General features: G+C 59.1%; 2 protein-coding genes across 2 annotated transcripts in view; both read right to left on the bottom strand.

Annotated features, from left to right (window-relative positions):
- Positions 1-2,679: 2,679 nt before the first annotated feature.
- HSPB1 (heat shock protein family B (small) member 1) lies at positions 2,680-4,452 on the bottom strand. Its single transcript, XM_049787880.1, has 3 exons — positions 4,004-4,452; positions 3,456-3,519; positions 2,680-2,998 (listed from the first exon to the last, which is right to left on the bottom strand). The coding sequence occupies exons 1-3, from the start codon at positions 4,377-4,379 to the stop codon at positions 2,809-2,811; spliced, it is 630 nt and encodes a 209-aa protein (XP_049643837.1). The 5' UTR covers positions 4,380-4,452; the 3' UTR covers positions 2,680-2,808.
- Positions 4,453-12,026: 7,574 nt separating this feature from the next.
- Positions 12,027-19,035, bottom strand: part of SRRM3 (serine/arginine repetitive matrix 3) — a 51,474-nt gene continuing 44,465 nt past the window's right edge. The window contains exons 12-16 of the mRNA XM_049787899.1: positions 17,118-17,473; positions 15,372-15,596; positions 14,865-15,002; positions 14,495-14,576; positions 12,027-13,348 (exon numbers count right to left, since the gene is read on the bottom strand). Coding sequence (XP_049643856.1) covers positions 12,740-13,348; positions 14,495-14,576; positions 14,865-15,002; positions 15,372-15,596; positions 17,118-17,473 — 1,410 coding nt within the window. The 3' untranslated portion in view covers positions 12,027-12,739. The remainder of the gene's footprint in view (positions 13,349-14,494; positions 14,577-14,864; positions 15,003-15,371; positions 15,597-17,117; positions 17,474-19,035) is intronic.

The following is a 19,035-nucleotide window of genomic DNA, read 5'->3' as shown; positions in this document are numbered from 1 at the left end:
TCTGAGCGCAGAACTAGGACTAATCCCTGAACATCGCTGGGCATGACCCCCCCCCCCAAAAAAAGAAACAGAAATGTCAGAAATGATGGGGGCTTGGTAGTGTAGATGGCAATGGGGGCACTGGTGGGTAGTCCCCCATTCTCTTACTAAGTGCTCAATCTCCCTGCCCCAGTTTCTTTCCCTCCCCAGGTCTTTATGCTTCACCCCCGTGACCCACCTGGGACCCCTCACCTATCCAGGTAAGGTACTGTGGAGGCACCCCTGTACCTCCTATGGAACTCCTGAGACCTAGTCCTTCATACCATGGTTAGAGCACCCTGGGCCACTGCATAGCTATGTCTAGATTTCAAATTGCCCTGCGGAGGGGAGCCCAGAGTCACCCAAACCCCTCTTAATAGAAAGAGACTGGTGCCCAAGCCATGTTACCAAGGGGGAGAGGAGAGAGGAGGCCCCAGTCCTGGACTGTCTCCTCACCCAGGGAGAGGCAGACCTCAGCCTGTGACTCCTGTGACTGACTATCTTTTCCTCAGAACCTGACTCTAGTCCATTCCAGCAAGTTCTGCCCAAGCGGCTGAGCTGTGCTGGCAGGTCATTGTTTGGCATCTTGATCCAACACTGCCCCCTGTAGGTTGAAGTAGGGTATGGCCGATTGGAAGGAAGGATCTGGTGTGTGTGTGTGTGTGTGTGTGTGTGTGTGTGTGTGTGTGTGTGTGTGTGTGTGTGTGTGTGTGTGTAACCCCTGAGCACCACAGGTTGTGACCCCCTCCAAATAAATAAAAATAAAAATGGGACAAGTGGGACTAGAGTGATGGCACAGTGGGGAGGGTTATTGTCTTGCATGTCTGCTGACCTGGGTTCGATTCCTGGCATCACATATGGTCCCCCAAGCACTACCAGGAGTGATTCCTGAGTTTGTGGCTCCAAAACAAAGAAACCAGATAGATCTTCTTTCCCCTTGAAGGTTACCCAGCAGGGCCTCAAAGGGTGCTGAACTCCCTTTGTTTAGAAGCTCAAAGTGGCACCAGTGGTTCCAGATAGTGCCCGGACTAGTGTGCTAGCTGTGCTCCGGCCTCTCCTTTCATGTTGCAACCTGACCCCCTTGGGTGTCTATGACCCCACCCTCGTTCAGGTACACCTACTCCCAGCTGTGAACACACCTCCCACCTCTTTTCAGATGTCTCTCAGCTGGTCTTGCCCAGCCACTGTGACTGTATAAATGTCCCAGCCCCATCTTACACTTTTCTGTTTCCCAGGATTCAGTGAGGGCCCAGCATCTTATTTCTTCCTAATTCCCTACCCCAAGCCTGGGAGCTGGCCATCCTCCTCCACACGTACCTATGGGGGTACTGAAGCTGGGTGCTGTCTTTCATGCACTGGGCAGAGGAAACACCAGGTGACTGGCTACCCCAGGTCCTGGCTGCCAGGACTGTGGAGAGGGGAGATGTAGCTAGCTAAGCAGGGTGTAATGTGAGTGTTGGGGAGGAGAGTAGTGATCAGAGCAACTGGATTAAGTGAGGGGTGGCAGGACGGGTGCGGCCCCACAATGGGCCCAGACTGGTTCTTCAGGCAGCTCTCACCAGGGTGTAGATTTCCGCCCTGGCCGGTTGCCAAACCCTGCCAGCTTTCCTGTCCCGCCTGGCAGGGCCAGCAGCCATGGTGGTATCCTCAGGGAGCAGGGCACAGAGTGAAGAAGCTGTACAGAATGTGTGTATGTGGGTGTGGAGGTTAGGAAGCACTCCAGGATTTCCCCTCAAGGGGCTGCTTCCTTCATAAACCCAGGGGAAGGCATTCCTTCCGAGACTCAGAGGAAATAGCACAGAGGGGGACAGGGGTGTCGTGCAGTGGCGTAACTTTGCAAGCATCTGGTCACAAGTTCAAATTCCCAGTGTCCCCATGCACCAAATACATATTGGTGTCCCTGCAGTGTGATATTTTGAATGTATTGTTTGTTTGGAGACCACACCCATTGATGCTAAGGGCTTACTCTTCACTCTGTGCTCAGGGATCACTTCTAGAGGTACTTGGCATACCATATAGAGTGCTAGGGATCTAACTCAGTCTGCCACATGCAAGGTGAGTACCTGAACCCCTGTACCCTCTTGGACCAACCCTGCAGTACCACACACCAACAACCCAAACCCACAAGGAGATCCTTGAAGCATCAAGCTATAGGGTGGACCTCAGGGACAATGTCGGGTCCTTCCAGTTTTTAGGGACTTTGGACCCCACCCTTATAGGTCCCTCTTGCAGTCCAATGAGAGGGAGATAGAGAGAGTGAAGTCTCAAATGTTGGCATAAAGGCAGTCAGGACAGTTCTATCTTTCTGCCACCCAAGTCACAGTCGAAAACACCCCCATTTTTGGCCTCCTGGGGACAGAGGTGACCTCCTCAGGCAGGACAATGATCAGAGGGGTTCTCTGAATTATTCCCTTCCACTGGATCTTTCCCAGCACATTACCTGCTGATCACATCATTTTCTCTCTTATTTTTTGGCTGTGGGACAGACTACTGTGCCAGCCCTTCTGACTCTCCCCAAAGCAGTGTGGCTGGAACGGAACATCCTTGGACAAGGCCCCACTGTCCAGGCGTTAAGACAGCACACAGCAAGCTTGACCTGTGAGTAAGCCAAAAGCTACCAACCAGAGGCCAGGGCAGAAACCAATCAGAAGCAGAGGCATATGGGATGTATCCAACTTTATTAGAGAAAAACAAAAGAGGGAGTATCAAAAGAGCTGGGCAGGGAGACTGGGGTACAGAGGAAGGACAGAGATTCCTGGGGTGGGCGGTGACCAGAGGCCCCGAAGCGCTTTACTTGGCTGCAGCCTGCTCGGATTTCCCTGCTTCTGGGCCTGAGAGCTGGGCACGGGACTCAAAGGTGACCGGGATGGTGATTTCAGACGACTGGGTGGCTGGTTTGGGCATGGGGGCCTCCACGGTGAGCATACCCTCAGGGGACAGGGAGGAGGAGACCTGGGTGGGATCCACACCAGGGGGCAGCCTGGAACATGAGAAGGATAAATGTTAAGACCCCACATGTTTCCCAATGGCCATGCCTCTCCCAAGCTTCATTCTCCCATAGCCCCACACCTAGCCCCCTACTTCCTTGTCCCTACCCTTAAAGGCTCCATTCCATATGCCCCGCCCACTATGTGGTCCATTCTCCATAGTCCCCGCCCCGGTGACGTCATGGTCACATAGCCCCGCCTACCACCTGCCACTCTTCACATACCCCGCCCACAAGACCACACCTTCCTGAGATCTCCATCCCTAGTGGCTTCTTGGTCTTGTGGTCCCGCCCCAAAGACTTCACCCTCCTGAAACCCCGCCCCTTTCCCCATATGTGTCTCCGCCCCCACCAGCTTCTCCCTATTTGGCCCCGCCCCAAGACTCGCTCCTCTCCTGAGGCTCCGCCCCCAACGGACCACTCCCAAGGCCACGCCCTCCCGCGGACTCACGTGTATTTGCGAGTGAAGCACCGGGAGATGTAACCGTGCTCGTCTTGTCTCTCTTCGTGCTTGCCTGGGGGGATGGAGAGGAGAGATTAGAGGCTATCTCTAATTTGGGGAGGGGGCTAAATTTTGGCTATCTCTAATATTGGGGGGTTAAATCATCCCCCGGGGGAGCTAAATTTTGGTATCTCTACATGGTTCCCCTGGAAGGCCAAGCTCCAAGCCCTACCCAGATAGACCAGAGAGATGGGGTGGGGTGGGGGAAATCCCTGGACTGTCTCCGGGCTCTTAGAGCATCTGCAAAGTGATCCAGGACTCGGGGAGCGAGGACGGATCCCCAACCGAGCCCGCACCCATGGCGGGGACGCCCATGGCTGGGCTACTTAAGAGAGTCCCCCGATCACCCGGGAAGTCTGGGGCTGTCCCGGCGGACGGGCGCCTTTCTTGGCTCCCGAAGGCGATGACAGGCAGAGCCAAGGGCGTCGGTGGGAGCTTCGGGTTGGGCTTGGGGGCACCCGGGGTGTCTTTCCGAACCCTGGGGGGGGGCTGCTCACCGGTGATCTCCACCACGCCGTCCTTGGTCTTGACCGTCAGCTCCTCGGGGGCGAAGTGGTTGACGTCCAGGGCCACGCGCCAGCGGTCGGCCGTGTGCCGGAGCTCCGAGACGCCGCTGCTGAGCTGCCGGCTGAGCGCGCGGCTGTAAGCCGGGGCGGCCACGGCCACGGCGGGGGCCCCGTCCACCGGCGCCCCGGGCAGCGGGCGCACGTAGCCCGGCCAGCCGCTGGAGCCGAGCCACTGCGAAAACTCCTCGGGCAGCCGCGGCATCCCGAAGGCCGTGTCGAAGAGGCGGCTGTGCGCCGGGTACCAGTCTCGGAAGGGGTCCCAGCTGGGGCTCCGCAGGAGCGAGAAGGGCACGCGGCGCTCGGTCATGCTGGGGTGCTGTGGGGTGCGTCTGGAGGCGATCGGAGAAGTGCCGGGGCGCTGCACCCCGCGGTGCTTTTATGGGTCTCCGGGCCGGGTATTTTTAGCAGGCGTGTCTCAGGTCTCTATTAATGGCAATGACCAGCTGGGGGGCGGCCCCTCCCTTTGCGGGGTACCCCGCCCCTTGCATACCGGGGCTGGGGCGGGCCCAGAAAGGCCCGGCCCACTCTGGAATCTTCTCTCCGGTTCCAGAAAGAAAGCAAACGACGGGGCGCGTGGGCGCTGTAGCTGAAGTGCCGCCACCTGAAGCTGGTGCCCGGACTTTGGTGTCTTTGGTGTGGGGAGAGAGGGGGACAGGTGGGGGCGGGATTGGAACCTCAGGAGATTGATGTACAGTGGTTGGTGGTTAGGACTGTGGGTCACCTCCTGCCTCTGGCACTCAAGGTGACGCTGCTGTGCCTCAGTGTCCCCCTTTGGAGACTGGGGGTGAGGATGGTGGGAGGACTCAGAGATAAGGCGCAAGGCTGGCTTTAGGCCAGGGCCCGACCATGCATAGTTATTGTTTTAATTGCTAGCTGTCCTCATGATCTCGCTGGAGCCTGAGCCCAGAGAGGAGGTTGGTGGATTCAGTCACCTCCCACTACCTGACTCCCCTGGTCCTCTCCTCTCCCGCAGCATCATGGACCCGCCGCAAGCTAGAGCCCCTTGCCCAGTCTGAGAAGGGGTTTGTCGGGAATAAGTCCCCAGTGTTGCTCTTTCTTTGATTGAGGACCCTGAGTGTGACACCTGAACCTTACTGGGGCTCTGCCAACCCCATTGCTGTGAGTGAGATTGGAGCAAGGATAGCTCCATTCTTGAGGATTATGATTTCAAAGGCCCTTCCCTTCTGTCCCCTCAGTACACGGGGGGAGGGGGGGTGACCCTCAAACTTCTGTGATCCACTTGCCCTCAGAGTGGCTTGGCACCCCTCAGCCCCTTCAGAAGAATCCAGTGCTCTTGGTTCCTGACTTGCTCCAGACACCCCCTTCTGCTCCTTCCACCCCCTCCAGCTCCCCCCACACCCTCCTGCTTGACCTCTCTCAAGTCCTAGTACCCTCCTCTTCTTTTAAAATGTATTGTGGGGTTATTATGGGTTCTGGGGAAGCTCTCAGTGATACGACCTGTGGCGGTACTGGGGATCCCTGCATGGATAAGGCATGGGGTACATATAGGGCCCAGGTTGATTCCCCAGGACTGTATGGCTTCCTAGCATTGCTGGGGAGGGCGGTAGAAGTCAGAAAATGGAGGTTCTGAGAGTTGTAGAAATCGGCTGAGTCCCCAGTAAATGGGGAGTAATCTTTCCATCTAGGGTGTGGCATCTGGGGGTTCCCATCTTGGCACCCCCCAATTCTCTCTGTCCAGGACCTGCTCTGTGGCTGCCTCCTTCTTGGAGCAAAACTGAACCAGCCACGGACCCCAAGACACTGCAGCCTTCACTGTCCCTCCTGGTAACTTGCCTGAGGGGTGACAAACATGGGGAGTAGCTGCCAGCTTGGGGCACAGCTGGCTTTAGGTTTTCCCCTCACTGCCACAGACTCCGGCTCCTTCTGAGACTTAGCTTCCCTCTCCCTGGCTTCCTAAATGCCTTTCTCTTTTCCCTCAACCCAGAAAGATTCTGGCTGGCCCAGGAATCAGAGAAAGACCTCGACAGATAACCTGGGGTGTTTGTGGGCTGGATTGGGGGCAGACAGGCTCTTTCCCGCCCCCCCCCCCAGCCTTGCTGGGTCATGTGTTGAGCCCAGGGGGTCTTAGTTAGGAGGTGCTGACCACCCTCTTTCTGACACTCCCTGGCACTCCTTGGCCCTCGATAAATCCATCATAAAGTCAGGGTGAGGTCAGCCCTATAAACCAGGGTGAGATCAGAACCATGGCCCTTCATGCGCCCTTGCTTGCCCACCATGGCCCAGACTGGAGCCAGGTGCCGCCCAGAGCTTGAACAGGTACTTTCAACTGGGGCCCCACCACGCTGTGGGTGGGGCTCCCAGCTGGCACCCCACACTTTGTAGACGTAAGTTCCATCACAAGCGCCCTTCATCTTGCCTGCAACCAGGGCGGGGTGCGGCAGACACCTCTGCCACCTGCCTACCGATGCCTTGTGTAATGTGAGGCAGGCACCCCACCCTCTGCCACTGCAGGGAATGGGCAACTGGGCTGAGCTCACCTCTCAAGGTGGCAGTTTTGGAGGGGTGGGGACTCACTGACACCCCCCTATGCTGCCAACACTCAGCACCCCCACAATCCATCAGAAGACAGTGATGGGGGGAAAAGACAGTGAGGAAGTGGGGCTGGTGGCTGAAAAGGGGTTTAATGGGTTACACAAGTCTGAGGCGAATCTGGGCACTCTGGCTGGAACCTCTAAGCCTGCATGTTCCCCAAATGAAGCTGATGGCGCCTGCCATGGCTGATTTATGGAGTTTCACCCACAACCTTCTTTTCTTCTTTGACTTTTTGGGGGAGTCTGCCATGTTGGGGCCATGCCCAGCACTCTTTGGGAGGCCAGAGATGGAATGTGCACTTTCCCCGGCCAGGGAGACTGGTGCAAACCTCTTCTGTCATCACGGATGACACCTCAGCACCTCACTCATCAGAGTGAAAGTCAAAGGTCATCAGATGAGGCTGCATTGCTGGTCCAGGGATGCGGAGGGCACTCAGGGAGAACCATCCCTGAGCATCCGAGGGGTGGGGGATCGGGGTTTGAGAGGTATAGGGCATGATATGGGACCCTCTGGGCCCAGGGCTTGGAAAGAGAGATGAGGGGGATGGGGCCAGAATAATAGCACAGTGGGTAGGTGTATGCCTTTCACCCAGCACACCCAGGTTTGATCCCTGGAATTCCATAGTGTCCCCCAAGCACTGCCAGGAGTGACCCTTGAGCACAGCTGGGTGTGAACCAAAAACCAAAAAATAAATAATGATGAGGAGGGATAGTATAGGGTATTACATGTCTGACCCAGGTTCCCTGAACCTGATGCACTTCATGTGCCCCCAAAACCACCCCTGAGGGGTCGGAGTGGTGACACAAGCGGTAGGGCATCTGCTTTGTATGCAATAACCTAGGACGAACTGTGGTTTGATCCCTGGCATCCAATATTGTCCCCCAGCCAGGAGTGATTTCTGAGCGCATAGCCAGGAGTAACCCCTGTGCGTCTCCCGGTGTGGCCCAAAAAGAAAAAAAAAAAACTCACCCCTGAGAGCCAGAATATTGTGGGGTACTCCGGGCATCCCTTGGGTACCAGCCTCACCTTACATGGATTTTGGGTCCTGGCATTGACTCTTTTGCACCCAGGGCTGAGAATGGCTGGGAGTGGCTCCGGGTCCTCTTAGTACTGCTCGGAGAACCCACCAAATAACCTGAGTGGGAAAAGTTGATTTTTTTTCCCTCACTCCCATCCGCTCAAGGGGCCCCTGAGTTGCCTGGGTAGCTTTTCTGGGATTAGGAGGACAACCCCGCCTCCAGGATATCCCAGCACCTGGGGGGGGACAGAGAGGAGACAGCAGGGTCTCCCCCTACCCCACCTCCTTTGTCTCCAGTCCGCTCAGTCTCCTCCAGGCACTGCACCCAGCCTGGGCCCCTCCAGCCCCGCCCCAGGAGCGCTGAGTCAGCCTCTCCCCTGCTGGCCCAGACCTGGAGAAAATGCCAGAGGCTTCTGGCAGCCTCGGTTGTTGTGGGGAGGCCTGACAGCTGATGGATGGGGAGTCGTGGGGCCTGCTGGGAAGTGACCCTGTGAGTGAGAGACAGGAATGAGAACAATGAGAACGCCTGGGGGCGGGGTGCCAGGTCTTCTAGAAGTGTCCAGCACGGTCCCTCCCAGAATTTCTCTCCGCTCCACCCACTCCCTCGACATCACCCCTATAGAGGGTCGGTCCCCTAGCCCCCGGTCCCCCCAACCCCGTCGTCGTGCTGTCCCCCAGCATCTGCTCCCTGAGAGGCTGTGACCTTGGCCGACTGCCGGCTTCTGTGACTCATTTTCCTCACCGGTGCCCTGAGACCAGGACACTGGATGTTCTGGAAGATTCTTTCCAGAGCTGTGAATCAAGTTTCTCCTCCTCTACACCCCTCCCCCGTTCCACCTGCCAGCTAATGCTACTGGCCCAGGGGGATAGAGCAGAGACAGAGAGACAGAGAAACAGAGAAACAGGGGCCTTGATGCTGGGAGGCCGCTGTGGCAGGGTCTGACCCTCAGTTTTTGTCTGTTTGTTTTTATTGCTTTGGGGTCACATCTGGTGGTGTCCAGAGTATATATATACTCCTAGCTCTGCACTCAGGGATCACTCCTGAGGGGATAGAATCCAGTCAGCTGCATGCACCCTACCAAAGTACTGTCTCCCCAGCTCTGCACCCCACATTCTTGTTCTTGAGACTTCAGGAAACTTCTCAGGGGGCAAGGCCTGGGAGTGGCAGGGGAAGGTAAGGGGTGTCCAAGGACTTTGCTGAAAGGTCAGGTATTGGGGATACCACCTGACACCCGCCTGGGTATGTTCACTTGTCAATGTGTGTTTAACAGGAAAGAGTTTCCTGTACCCCTAACCCCATCTTTCTAGCCTCCCTGCTGCTGTGTTAGGAACAACGGAGGGGTGCGGGAGGTAGGCTGTTGGTAGTCAGAGACCAGGAGGTGACCTGCTGCACCCCAAACCCACCCAAGGAAGACTGGGCTTGCCCCGCCCCTTTACCCCCTGACACAGAATTGGGGTTTCCTGTTTTTCCACATGCCTTCCTGGCAGTACTTTTCCCTTTTCTCAGACACAGCACACAGGCAATGGTGGTGGTGGGGTACTGCCCCCTGCCCCAATAGCAGGACCCCAGAGTAGCAGGGAGGTGGAGCTGCTGAGAACCATGTTGGGCTAATTCCGGAGAGGGGGCTCCCTCCTCTGCGCTCCCCACCACCATCAGTGTTCCCTCTATCGCCTTCTAGTGTCCACCTGCTGCTGTGGCACCACCTCCAGGTTTCTGGGGCTCTGTTTACTAGTTTGCTGGCATGTCCTGATCTCCCAAAACTCTCAGATTTTGTGGTGCCTGGATCTGAAGGGAGTTTGGGGGAGGATGAAGGAGCCATGGCGTGGGTAAGGCACCAGATGATACCCAAAAACAGTGTTCCCACAGAGTCAATGGGGTGGCAGCAGATCAGAGCAGGCGTTCTTTTGTCTGCTGGTGGGGCGGGGCACACGCAGCTGGTGCTAGATGAGTATCAGGCCCCTAGTGAAAGCTCAGATTTGCATTTTAAATTTTGGAGGGTTCCCAAGCACGGCTTGAGAGGTCCCTCAGTCCTGGTGAGGCTCAGCTCTCTGGGGCACCTGGAGATGCTGTGCTGGGGGCCTCCAGGGCCACCCTGACAGTGTTGGGGGCCAGTAGGGCCATGCCCAGCTGTGCAGGGAAGGGGCAAGGTGGTGTCCACGAAACATACTTCCACCCAATCTCGCTGACCCAGTCAGGTGGGCCCAAGGCATGGTGAGGACTGAGGTGCAGAGGAAGGGAAGAGGGCCAGAGGGATAGTACAGTGGGGAGGGCACTGGCCTTGCACACATCCAATCCAAGTTCAATCCCGGTACCCCATAGGGGTCCCCCATGCTTGCTAGGAATAAGCCCTGAGCACTGTCAGGAGTGTGTGGGTACAGTCTGGCTTTGGGTTATGGGAGGAGCAGGCACTAGACTAGGTGGAGAATATGTAGTGGGGGGGGGCAGTGTACAGGATGGCACAGGTATGGGCTCCCTTGAGATGGGAAGATGGGGGGCGGACTGACCCACACCAGGCTCTGCTCAGAGCTGACTACAGGCTCCTAGGGATGCTCATAACAGTCCTGGGTGCATAGACAGTCTGAGGGTGGAACCAGGGTCAGCTGTGTGCAAGGTGAACACCCTAAGCCTGGTGCTTTCTCCTGCCTGGGAGGGGAGGAGAAGAACCTTACCTAGGGGCCAGAGTGATAGCACAGCAGGGAGGGCATTTGCCGTCCACCCAGCCAACATTGTTTTGATCCCTGGCATCCCATATGGCCCCCTGAGCCTGCCAGGAGTAATTTCTGAGATAAGAGCCAGTAGTGAATCCTGAGCACTTCTGGGTGGGGCACAAAAACAAAACTAACAAATAAAAAAGAACCATACTAGGGGCCAGAGAGATAATCCAGGGGGTAAGGCACTTGCCTTATACCAGCTGATCTGGTCTAATCCCCAGTGCCACATATGATCCCTCAGACCTGCCAGGAATGATTCCTAGTGCAGAGCCAGGAGTAAGCCCTGAGTTTTGCGTGTGTCTGACCCAAGGTTCCATCCCAGGCACTGCATACGGTCCCCTGAGTCTTGCCAGGTGTGATCTCTGACTGCAGAGCCAGGAATGAGCCCTGAGCATTATTACTATGTGTGGCCCCCAAATAAAACTAACCTAAAGGGCTGTACATGGTAGTTCTGTATATACCATCTGTGTGGCACTGAACTTGGGGCCTCAGACACGTTTGGCTTGTATTCCACCTTCAGCAACATTTGAGGGTGCATGTCCCCTCTCAAGTGGAGTCTTGGGGTCCCCATAGCTAGGTCCAGTTCCCTTGTAACCACTTAGTTGGAGACCAAGTTTTACTAAATTTGTATCAAGGGTGGTTGTGCTCTTAGGAAGGGGCCTGGGGCTGCTAAGGACATCTGTGAACCCGACAATTCTATAAAAATTGTGGATGTGGACACATTTGGGGGGGGCAAAGCTTCTAAACTTTTATCAAATTTTCAAAGAGATCTCTCTTTTATTTTTAGGCCACAGCTGACAGCACACCTGGCTCTGTACTCAGGAATCACTCCCGGTGGTGCTCAGGGGACCATATGGGATGTGGGGATTGAACCTGGATTGGCCGCGTGTGCAAGGCAAATCCCCTCTGCGTTCTGCTATCATTACTCAGATCCCAGACTCCCAAAGAGCTCTTGATTTGAAACTAAACTGAAAGGTGCCCCACTGAAGAGGAAGGGAAGTAGAGTTTGTATTTCTATGCCTAACAGAAATCTGGGAGGGGGGAACACAGAGTGGTCCAGGTGCTGTAGAAGACCCCAATTCAACCTAGCACCACATATGGTCCCCCAAGCCCTGCCAGAAGTAAGTCCTGAGCACTCCAGGATGTGTTCTTCTAATACCCACCCACAAAAAATAAATAAATAAAAAGGACCAGAAAACTCAGTGCTAGCACCTATTTAAACCCACCATTCAGGCACTAGGCTGGCATGTGGGCACCTCATCTGCTCTCCTGAACCCTGCCTGGAGTACACTCCCAAGCAAAATAAAATGCACCAACCCCACATCAATTCTGCACACAGCCAGGACCAGAGTAGATGACCAGAGTCTTAGTCAATGCCTGCTCTGACCAGGACGTTCTCATGGCAAGATATTTTTCTCTTAGTTGTACCCCAGCCTCTGAGCAACAAAGCTTGGAAGGGTCAGAGGTCAAGGGGTCTCCAGCTGCAGGAGTTGCTGTGTATTGGAGGTGGGGGAAGCTACCAGAGTGGGATTGGGGAGGGGGTGTCTTCTTGGCTTCCTGGACTCAGGGGTGAAGCAAGCCCAGGGGCCTCCGGGTCGGCTCTTCTCTCTGGGACCCTCATTCCCAGCAGTCCCCCCACTCCTCCAGACACCCACATGCGCAGACACCGGGTCTCACCACATGCCATCCGGGCACCGTGTTTATTTTTAGAGTCCAACCATAATCCGCTCCGTGAAGAGAGAAGGAGGGGGGCAGGCAAGAGAGGGGGAACCCGGGCCAGACCCCAGCTGTTCCCCCGCTCTGCCAGCTGCCCTGTGGGGGCCAAGGAAGACCGGGTAACATCCCTGAGGGCCCCAGGAGGAGGGGCTGCGGGCAGCGAGAAGGGCCTGTGTTGGCGCCCCAGGCAGGCCCTGGGTGCCAGTCCGGGTGAGGGGTCCCCACGCTCTGCAAAGCACTGCTGCACCCTTCTGGGAGGAGGTCAGCCTCTCAACCTGGCGCCTACGCTGTCCTGCGCTGCCACCCAGACCAGCGGGACACAGGGTCCTGTAGGCCATTAGCCATGGGCTCTCCCGACGTCCACCTCCTCCAAGACCCCAGAGACCCCTAGGCTGCGTGCATGTGTACCTGTCTGTTCCCTCTCCAGTGGCTCAGAGGGCCTGGTGGGTGGGACCAGGCAAGGGGTGAGGCTGGAAGTGGAGCCTGGCCTGGGGGAGAGGCTCAAGAACATGCTCCTGGGCTAAGGGACCTCCCGGGCTGGTGTTCAGGGGGGCCCAGGGGAGTTAGGGGAGGCTATGGGGCTTGTCTCCAGTTCCAGACAGGCATCTCTTGAGCCTACTCCAAAGGCAGCCTGGAAGGTGGGGCCCTTGGGGGCGCCCAACCCGCCTTCAATGACTCCCTGCTGCTGTGTGTGCCCTGGGGTGGGAGTGCGGGCCCAGTGCCTGCGGCTGAGAGCCCTGGGCGGGAGGCTCCCAGCCCCGTCCCCCACCCTCGAAGCTGCCCCTGATTTTGGCTGCATGGCGCTGGCAGCCCAGCCTGGCTGGCATCAAGCAGGAAGGGGGGCAGGGGACCCCTGTGATCGCAGCGGCTCTTTGTTCCCTGGGTCTGGGGAGCTGGGACCTTTTAGAAGCAGCAGAATTCGGCCCCCCACCCCAGTCAGCAGGGTGCCCCCTCCCTAGGGCCCTCTGTGGCCCAGGACCTCTCTGTCGCCATAGGGTGCAGGTCCCATCCCTCCCGCAAGGGTCCTGGCCAAGCACCAGGCCAGGGGGCTCCACGCTCAGAAGCCCCCACTCTCGGAGCTGCTCCGGCTGTGGGAGCTGGGACTCGGGGTCCGGGACGGGCTGCGGGAGCGGCTGCGTGTCCCCCGGCTGCGGCTGCTGTAGCTCCCCGGGCTGGCGCCGGGACTGGGGCTGTGGCTGGAATAGTCGCTGCTCAGGAAGGTGGAGGAGGACGACGAGGGGCTGGGCCGGTAGTAGGGGATCGGGCGCTTCCTGGCGCTGCCGAGATGGAGAGGCCAGTTACCCCCTGCCCCCCCAAGGGTCCCCGAGCTCCGTCCCACCCTTGCAGTGGCCCAGGGCTTCCCGACCTCAGTTTCCCCGCCAGGATCCACCCTCTGGAGTGCCTCTCTCCCCCCACCAATGGAGAATCCTAGTCAATATCACGTCAATTTCAGTGTCTTCTCCAAGTTGCCCGACAGAGCCGGGTGTCAATCGATCATTTGAAATGGGGTGGGGGCTTCATATCTGGGGCAAAGTTGCCCGCTTTCCTCTTCCCCATGGACTGGAGGAACAAAGGGGGGACCCTGGCCACTGCTATCCAGGGTCCAAGCCCCGCCCATCCGCTGGCTGTGCTCCTCAAGCCGCACCCCCCAACCCCAAGCCCGAGTTAGTGTGAATCAGGAAGCTGTGACCCAGAAAAAGAGAGTGGTTAGGGGGGCATTGTGCCCCACCGCGCCGGGTTAATCTGAGGAAGAAAAAGGGGTTCATTAGTGGGAGGAGGAGGCAGCTGTGGTGGCCTGACATGGGGGCTCACACAGGTACTGAGAGTAGGGGACCCCTCCATGTGTGTGTAAACTATCTGTGGGGGTCTCAAGCCTGGAGACCTTTTTTTGTTTTGTTTTCTTTTAGTTTTTGAAGCACATCCAGTGATGTGTTATTCCTGGCTCTGTGCACAGGGATCACTCCTGAAGGTGTTCAGGGGACCATATGGGATGCTGAGGATTGAACCTGGGTTGGCCTTGTGCAAGGCAAATAAATGCCCTCCCTACATCTCTAGCCCCAATCTCAGACAGCTTTGAGTTCCATGGAGGGCTAGGCCCTATCCTGCCTTCGAGCTCTGGGGGAAGAGATGGGGCATTTGCTCTGCACGGACCTAGGTCCAGGGACTGCCCATAGCCAAGGCACCCACCCTGTTCTGGGCAGAGTTATGTGCTAACCTGCCCGTGGCCTTCTGCCCCTACAACTAGGGCCAGAGGCTTTGCATAGACCTTAATCCCACAGACCCCTCTGTCTTGTTCCTGGTCTGTTCCTGGGCATGCCCCCTTCAAGCCCCCAGGAGACCACCCGCTAGCCCCCTCCTCCAAGTCCCCTGGGCTGAGAGGTGAGAGTGAGGTTAGAGAGAGGAGAGGCAGCTGGATCGCTCACTTGGGCATCCCCCTGCGGCCAGGGAGAGGGACGGGGGCCACCTGGGCCCCGGGCTGCCCACAGGCCACTCTGCAGGCCGGACCTTCGACGAGAGGAGAGAAGGAGAAACAGTGGGGGAGGTAGGGAGGTGGGCAGAGCCGGCTGTCGGGAGGGGGTGCGGTCATTAGACACCCCAGCCTGCTGCCCACCGCCCGGGTCCACAACCACCCCCATACTCCCGGGGAGTGACCTGTCCCACCCCTGCCCTCCACGCAGCTTCAAGACCCCGAACTCTCCAGGATTCCCGCCGTCCCTGCCCTGAACCTCCTCCCGCCCTTGCTCCCGGTCCCAAGGTCGGTGGCCCCCTCCTGCGCTCCTGGCCCCCCAGTACCTGGTGATGCGCCGCGGCTCCATGAAGCTGGGCGAATCTCGGCGCCGCTTGCGGATTGGCGAGTAGCTGCGGGAGCGGCGCCGGGCGCGGGCGGCCTCGGCCTCGGAGTGCCTGGCGCGGCCCTCGGCGTCCTTGTCCCTGCGGGGGTCCGAGGTGAGCCCGAGGCCTTGCCCCGAACCCTGGGCCTCCAGCCCTCCCTCCGTTTTGTTTTGTTTTGTTTTGGGGTCACACCCCAATTAGGGGTTCCTCCTGGCTCTATGCTGGCAGGTTCAGGGGACCATATGGGATGCCGGGATTCGAACCACCGTCCTTCTGCATGCAAGACAAACGCCCTACCTCCACGCTATCTCTCCGGCCCCTCCAGCCCTCTCTCCGGCACGCGTGTTCAGCCCCGTACCCCGCTCCTGGGCCTCCCAGTTTGGGTCCTTCTGGGTCTCTGACCCCTCCCCACGCCTCCCGGACTCCGCACCCCACGCCTGACCCTGCGGACCCCCGGCCCCCGCTCACCGGCCCGCCGCTTTCTTGGGCGACGGAGAGCGACTGGGACTGCGGGTCCGCTTCTCCGCCGAGCGCGAGCGCGACTTGGACGGCGACCGGCTGGAGCCCCACGACCGCGGCGGGGGCCCGGGGCTGCGCGACGAGCTGGTCCCGTCGGGGCCGCCGTGCCGGCCCCGCGCGCTCGGGGACGGGGAGGTGCTCACGGGCCGGGTCCGCGGGGCCCGCTCCTTGACCCTGAAGGGGAACCGGGAACGGGGAGGGTTCAGCGGAGGGGCTCGCCACGTGCCGTCCCCAGGGGGTGCGGAGAAGGGAGGGGAAGGAGGCGAGAGGTGGAAGGCGCCTGTGTTAGGGTCCAGGGTCGGAAGGCGGGTCTTCTGAGTCGGGGAGGGAATGTCTTGAAGGGGAGAGGAATGTGGCTTCCAGTGGGCGACTTAGATTGGGGGAGAGCTGGGGAAGTGATTATGGAGGGGGCGCAGAGAGGGGCAGGACTGGGGAGAGTGGTCAAGGTGGGGTGTAGGGTTGCGGGGAGGAGGGCAGGGGTGCAGGAATGAAGGCAGAGTTGCAGAGAGGAGGGCAGGGGTGCAAGGAAAGAGGACAGGAGTGCGGGGAGGAGAGCAGGGTTGCGGGTGTAGGGAAGAAGGGCAGGGGTGTGGAATGAAGGCAGAGTTGCAGGGAGGAAGGCAGGGCTGCGGGGAGGAGGGCAGGGGTGTAGGGAAGGGGACAGGGCTGCAGGGAGGAGGGCAGAGGTGCGGGGAGAAGGGCTGGGGTGTGGGGAGGACAGGGCTGCAGGGGTGCGAGGAGGGCAGGGGTGTAGGGAAGAAGAGCAGGTGTGCGGGGAGGGTAGGGGTCTGGAGAAGAGGGCAGGGGTGTAGGGAAGGAGGAGCGGGCAGCAGGGTTGCGGGGAGGAGGGCAGGGCTGCGGGGAAGAGGGTAGAGGTGTGGGGAGGAGGGCAGGGGTGTAAGGAAGGAGGACAGGGCTGTGAGGAGGAGGGCAGGGGTGCGGAGAGGAGGGTAGAGGTGTGGGGAGGAGGGCAGGGGTGTAAGGAAGGAGGACAGGGCTGTGAGGAGGAGGGCAGGGGTGCGGGGAGGAGGGTAGAGGTGTGGGGAGGAGGGCAGGGGTGTAGGGAAGGGGGACAGGGCTGTGAGGAGGAGGGCAGGGGTGCGGGGAGGAGGGTAGAGGTGTGGGGAGGAGGGCAGGGGTGTAGGGAAGGGGGACAGGGCTGTGAGGAGGAGGGCAGGGGTGCGGGGAGGAGGGTAGAGGTGTGGGGAGGAGAGCAGGGGTGTAGGGAAGGGGGACAGGGCTGTGAGGAGGAGGGCAGGGGTGCGGGGAGGAGGGCAGGGGTGTAGGGAAGGGGACAGGGCTGCAGGGAGGAGGGCAGAGGTGCGGGGAGGAGGGCAGGGGTGCGGGGAGAAGGGCAGGGGTGTGGAGAGGACAGGGCTGCAGCGGTGCGAGGAGGAGGGCAGGGGTGTAGGGAAGGAGAGCAGGTGTGCGGGGAGGGTAGGGGTCTGGAGAAGAGGGCAGGGTTGTAGGGAAGGAGAGGGCAGCAGGGTTGCGGGGAGGAGGGCAGGGCTGCGGAGAGGAGGGTAGAGGTGTGGGGAGGAGGGCAGGGGTGTAGGGAAGGAGGACAGGGCTGTGAGGAGGAGGGCAGGGGTGCGGGGAGGAGGGCAGGGGTGTAGGGAAGGGGACAGGGCTGCAGGGAGGAGGGCGAGGTGCGGGGAGGCGGTCGGGTGCAGGGGGGCGGAGCGCGTGGCTCACCGTTTCGCGTGCCCGCCGTGGCCTCGCTCGGAGTCGGGCTCCTGGCCGGGTCCCGGGGCGTCGCCGGCCGAGTCGCTGCTGGAGCGGGCCCGGCTGAGCGAGCGCGACGAGTCCCTGGCGGGCGCGGGCCGGACTCGCCGGCGCCCCCGGCGACGAGGTGCGGACGCCGAGGAGCGCGAGCGCCGCCGCCGCCTCCGCCGCCGCCGCCGCCGCCGGGCCGGGCCCGCAGCGCGGCCTCCTCTGCCGAGCGACGAGGGCACCGAGCGCGGGCTCGGGCTCTGCTTCCCCCGCGCCGGCGGCGTGTGGGCGTCGGCCTCCGCCTGGTCACCGGCCCTGGGCGAGGGCGAGCTGGGCTTCTGACGGGAGAGAGGCAGAGAGGGGCCGGGGTGGAGGGGACAGAGCGAGGAGGAGAGGAGAGCAGAGGAGAGCGGGAAATCCCAGGAGGACAGAGGGACAGACAGATGGGGGGCAGAGAAGGAGACGGAGACACAGATACAGAGATAGAGAATGAGAGACAGAGTTACAAAATAGAGACAGAAGAGACGGAGGAGACACAGAATCCGAGACAGAGAGAAAGAAACAGGGCCCAGAGAAGACAGCCAGCCAGGAGAGAGCAGGGAGAGGGCCAGAGGAGACAGCAGACAGATGGGAGGAGAGATGGGGAGAGAAGGAGGGTGGGGGGAGAGAGGGAAAGAAGGGGCTTTCATCGGGCCCAGGCGGGGGGCACCAGACCCCGAGCCTCGCGCACACGGCTCCCCGCGCCTGGCCTGCCTGTCTCTCTTCAGTTCCACCTCTGGCCTCGCAGTGCAGCTCATGCAAGGTTCTCAGCATGCAAAACACAAGGGGGTGTAGGGGGGGCGGAGCGGTGTGGGGACTGAAGGGAGGCTCCAGGACAGGTGAGGGCTGGCCTTGCCCCCCGAGGGGACAGACAGATCCCGGCAGAGAGAAGAGAGAGGGCAGCCCAGGAGGCTGGGCCAGGGCCAGCCCACCAGGCGGAGGGGACCCCCAGCGCATGGGGAGTTGTGGGGGTGAGGGTATGGAGGGGCACACGGCACACAGATGGGGTGAGGGCGGGGGCGGGACAACTGAACTCAAAACTGAACCGAAGAAAGGGAGGAAAAAACCAAATCGAAAAATAAAATCCACAAATGTCATTAGATACCAAACTCAAAAACAATGCCTGCATTTCCTAGGGGGAACTGACATTTTTTTCCTGTCAACATTGTCATTTCTTTGTCTTCTGGCCCTGCAGAGACCCGTGAGCTCTCAGGAGCACCCGACTGTCTTTCTGTTTCTCTCTTTTTTCTTTTTCTTAATTTTTTCTTTTTTTCTTTTTTCTTTTTTTTTTTTTTAAGTTCTGATTTTTGTAAGTCCCTCTTGGTTACGTCCACTTACCAATAAAGTGGCACTTCCTCCTTAGTAGGTGTGTAAGAGAAGGGAAAAGTGTGGTAGCATAAGTTCATCATTAGATTCACAAAAATGCAAGAGAGATAGAGAGAGAGAGAGAAAAACGCAACCACCCCACTCAAGGCCTGGAAGAGGCCGCCGCGCTGCATGTGGAGAAGGGCAGGAGCAGATACCTCTGGGAGAACCACCAGGTATCAAGATGTCTTGGCTCTTTTGGGGGGGATAAGGGAGGGGGAGAGGTTGGTTTGTCTTTCCGAAAGTGGAGTCAGGATACAAGGATGGGGAGGGATCTCCAAAGTGAGAAAGGGGGCCTTGGCTGGGATCCAGAACTTCCAGAATCTGTGACTGCCTTATTGAGTTGAACCTGTCCACCTTCCCCATTGGTCTCAGTCTGAGTCGGCAGGCCTAGCTTTTCCAGATTCCCTTATGAGCAAATATTCCCGGCTTTTCTGTGCACTCCCTTGGAGCTAACATTGACTGCATGATTGCATCGTCTCTGGATGTCTGTTTT

This window comes from Suncus etruscus, chromosome 15 (assembly GCF_024139225.1).
Source record: "Suncus etruscus isolate mSunEtr1 chromosome 15, mSunEtr1.pri.cur, whole genome shotgun sequence".
Taxonomy (NCBI): Eukaryota; Metazoa; Chordata; class Mammalia; order Eulipotyphla; family Soricidae; genus Suncus; species Suncus etruscus.
This window is presented reverse-complemented; position numbering and strand designations above follow the sequence as displayed.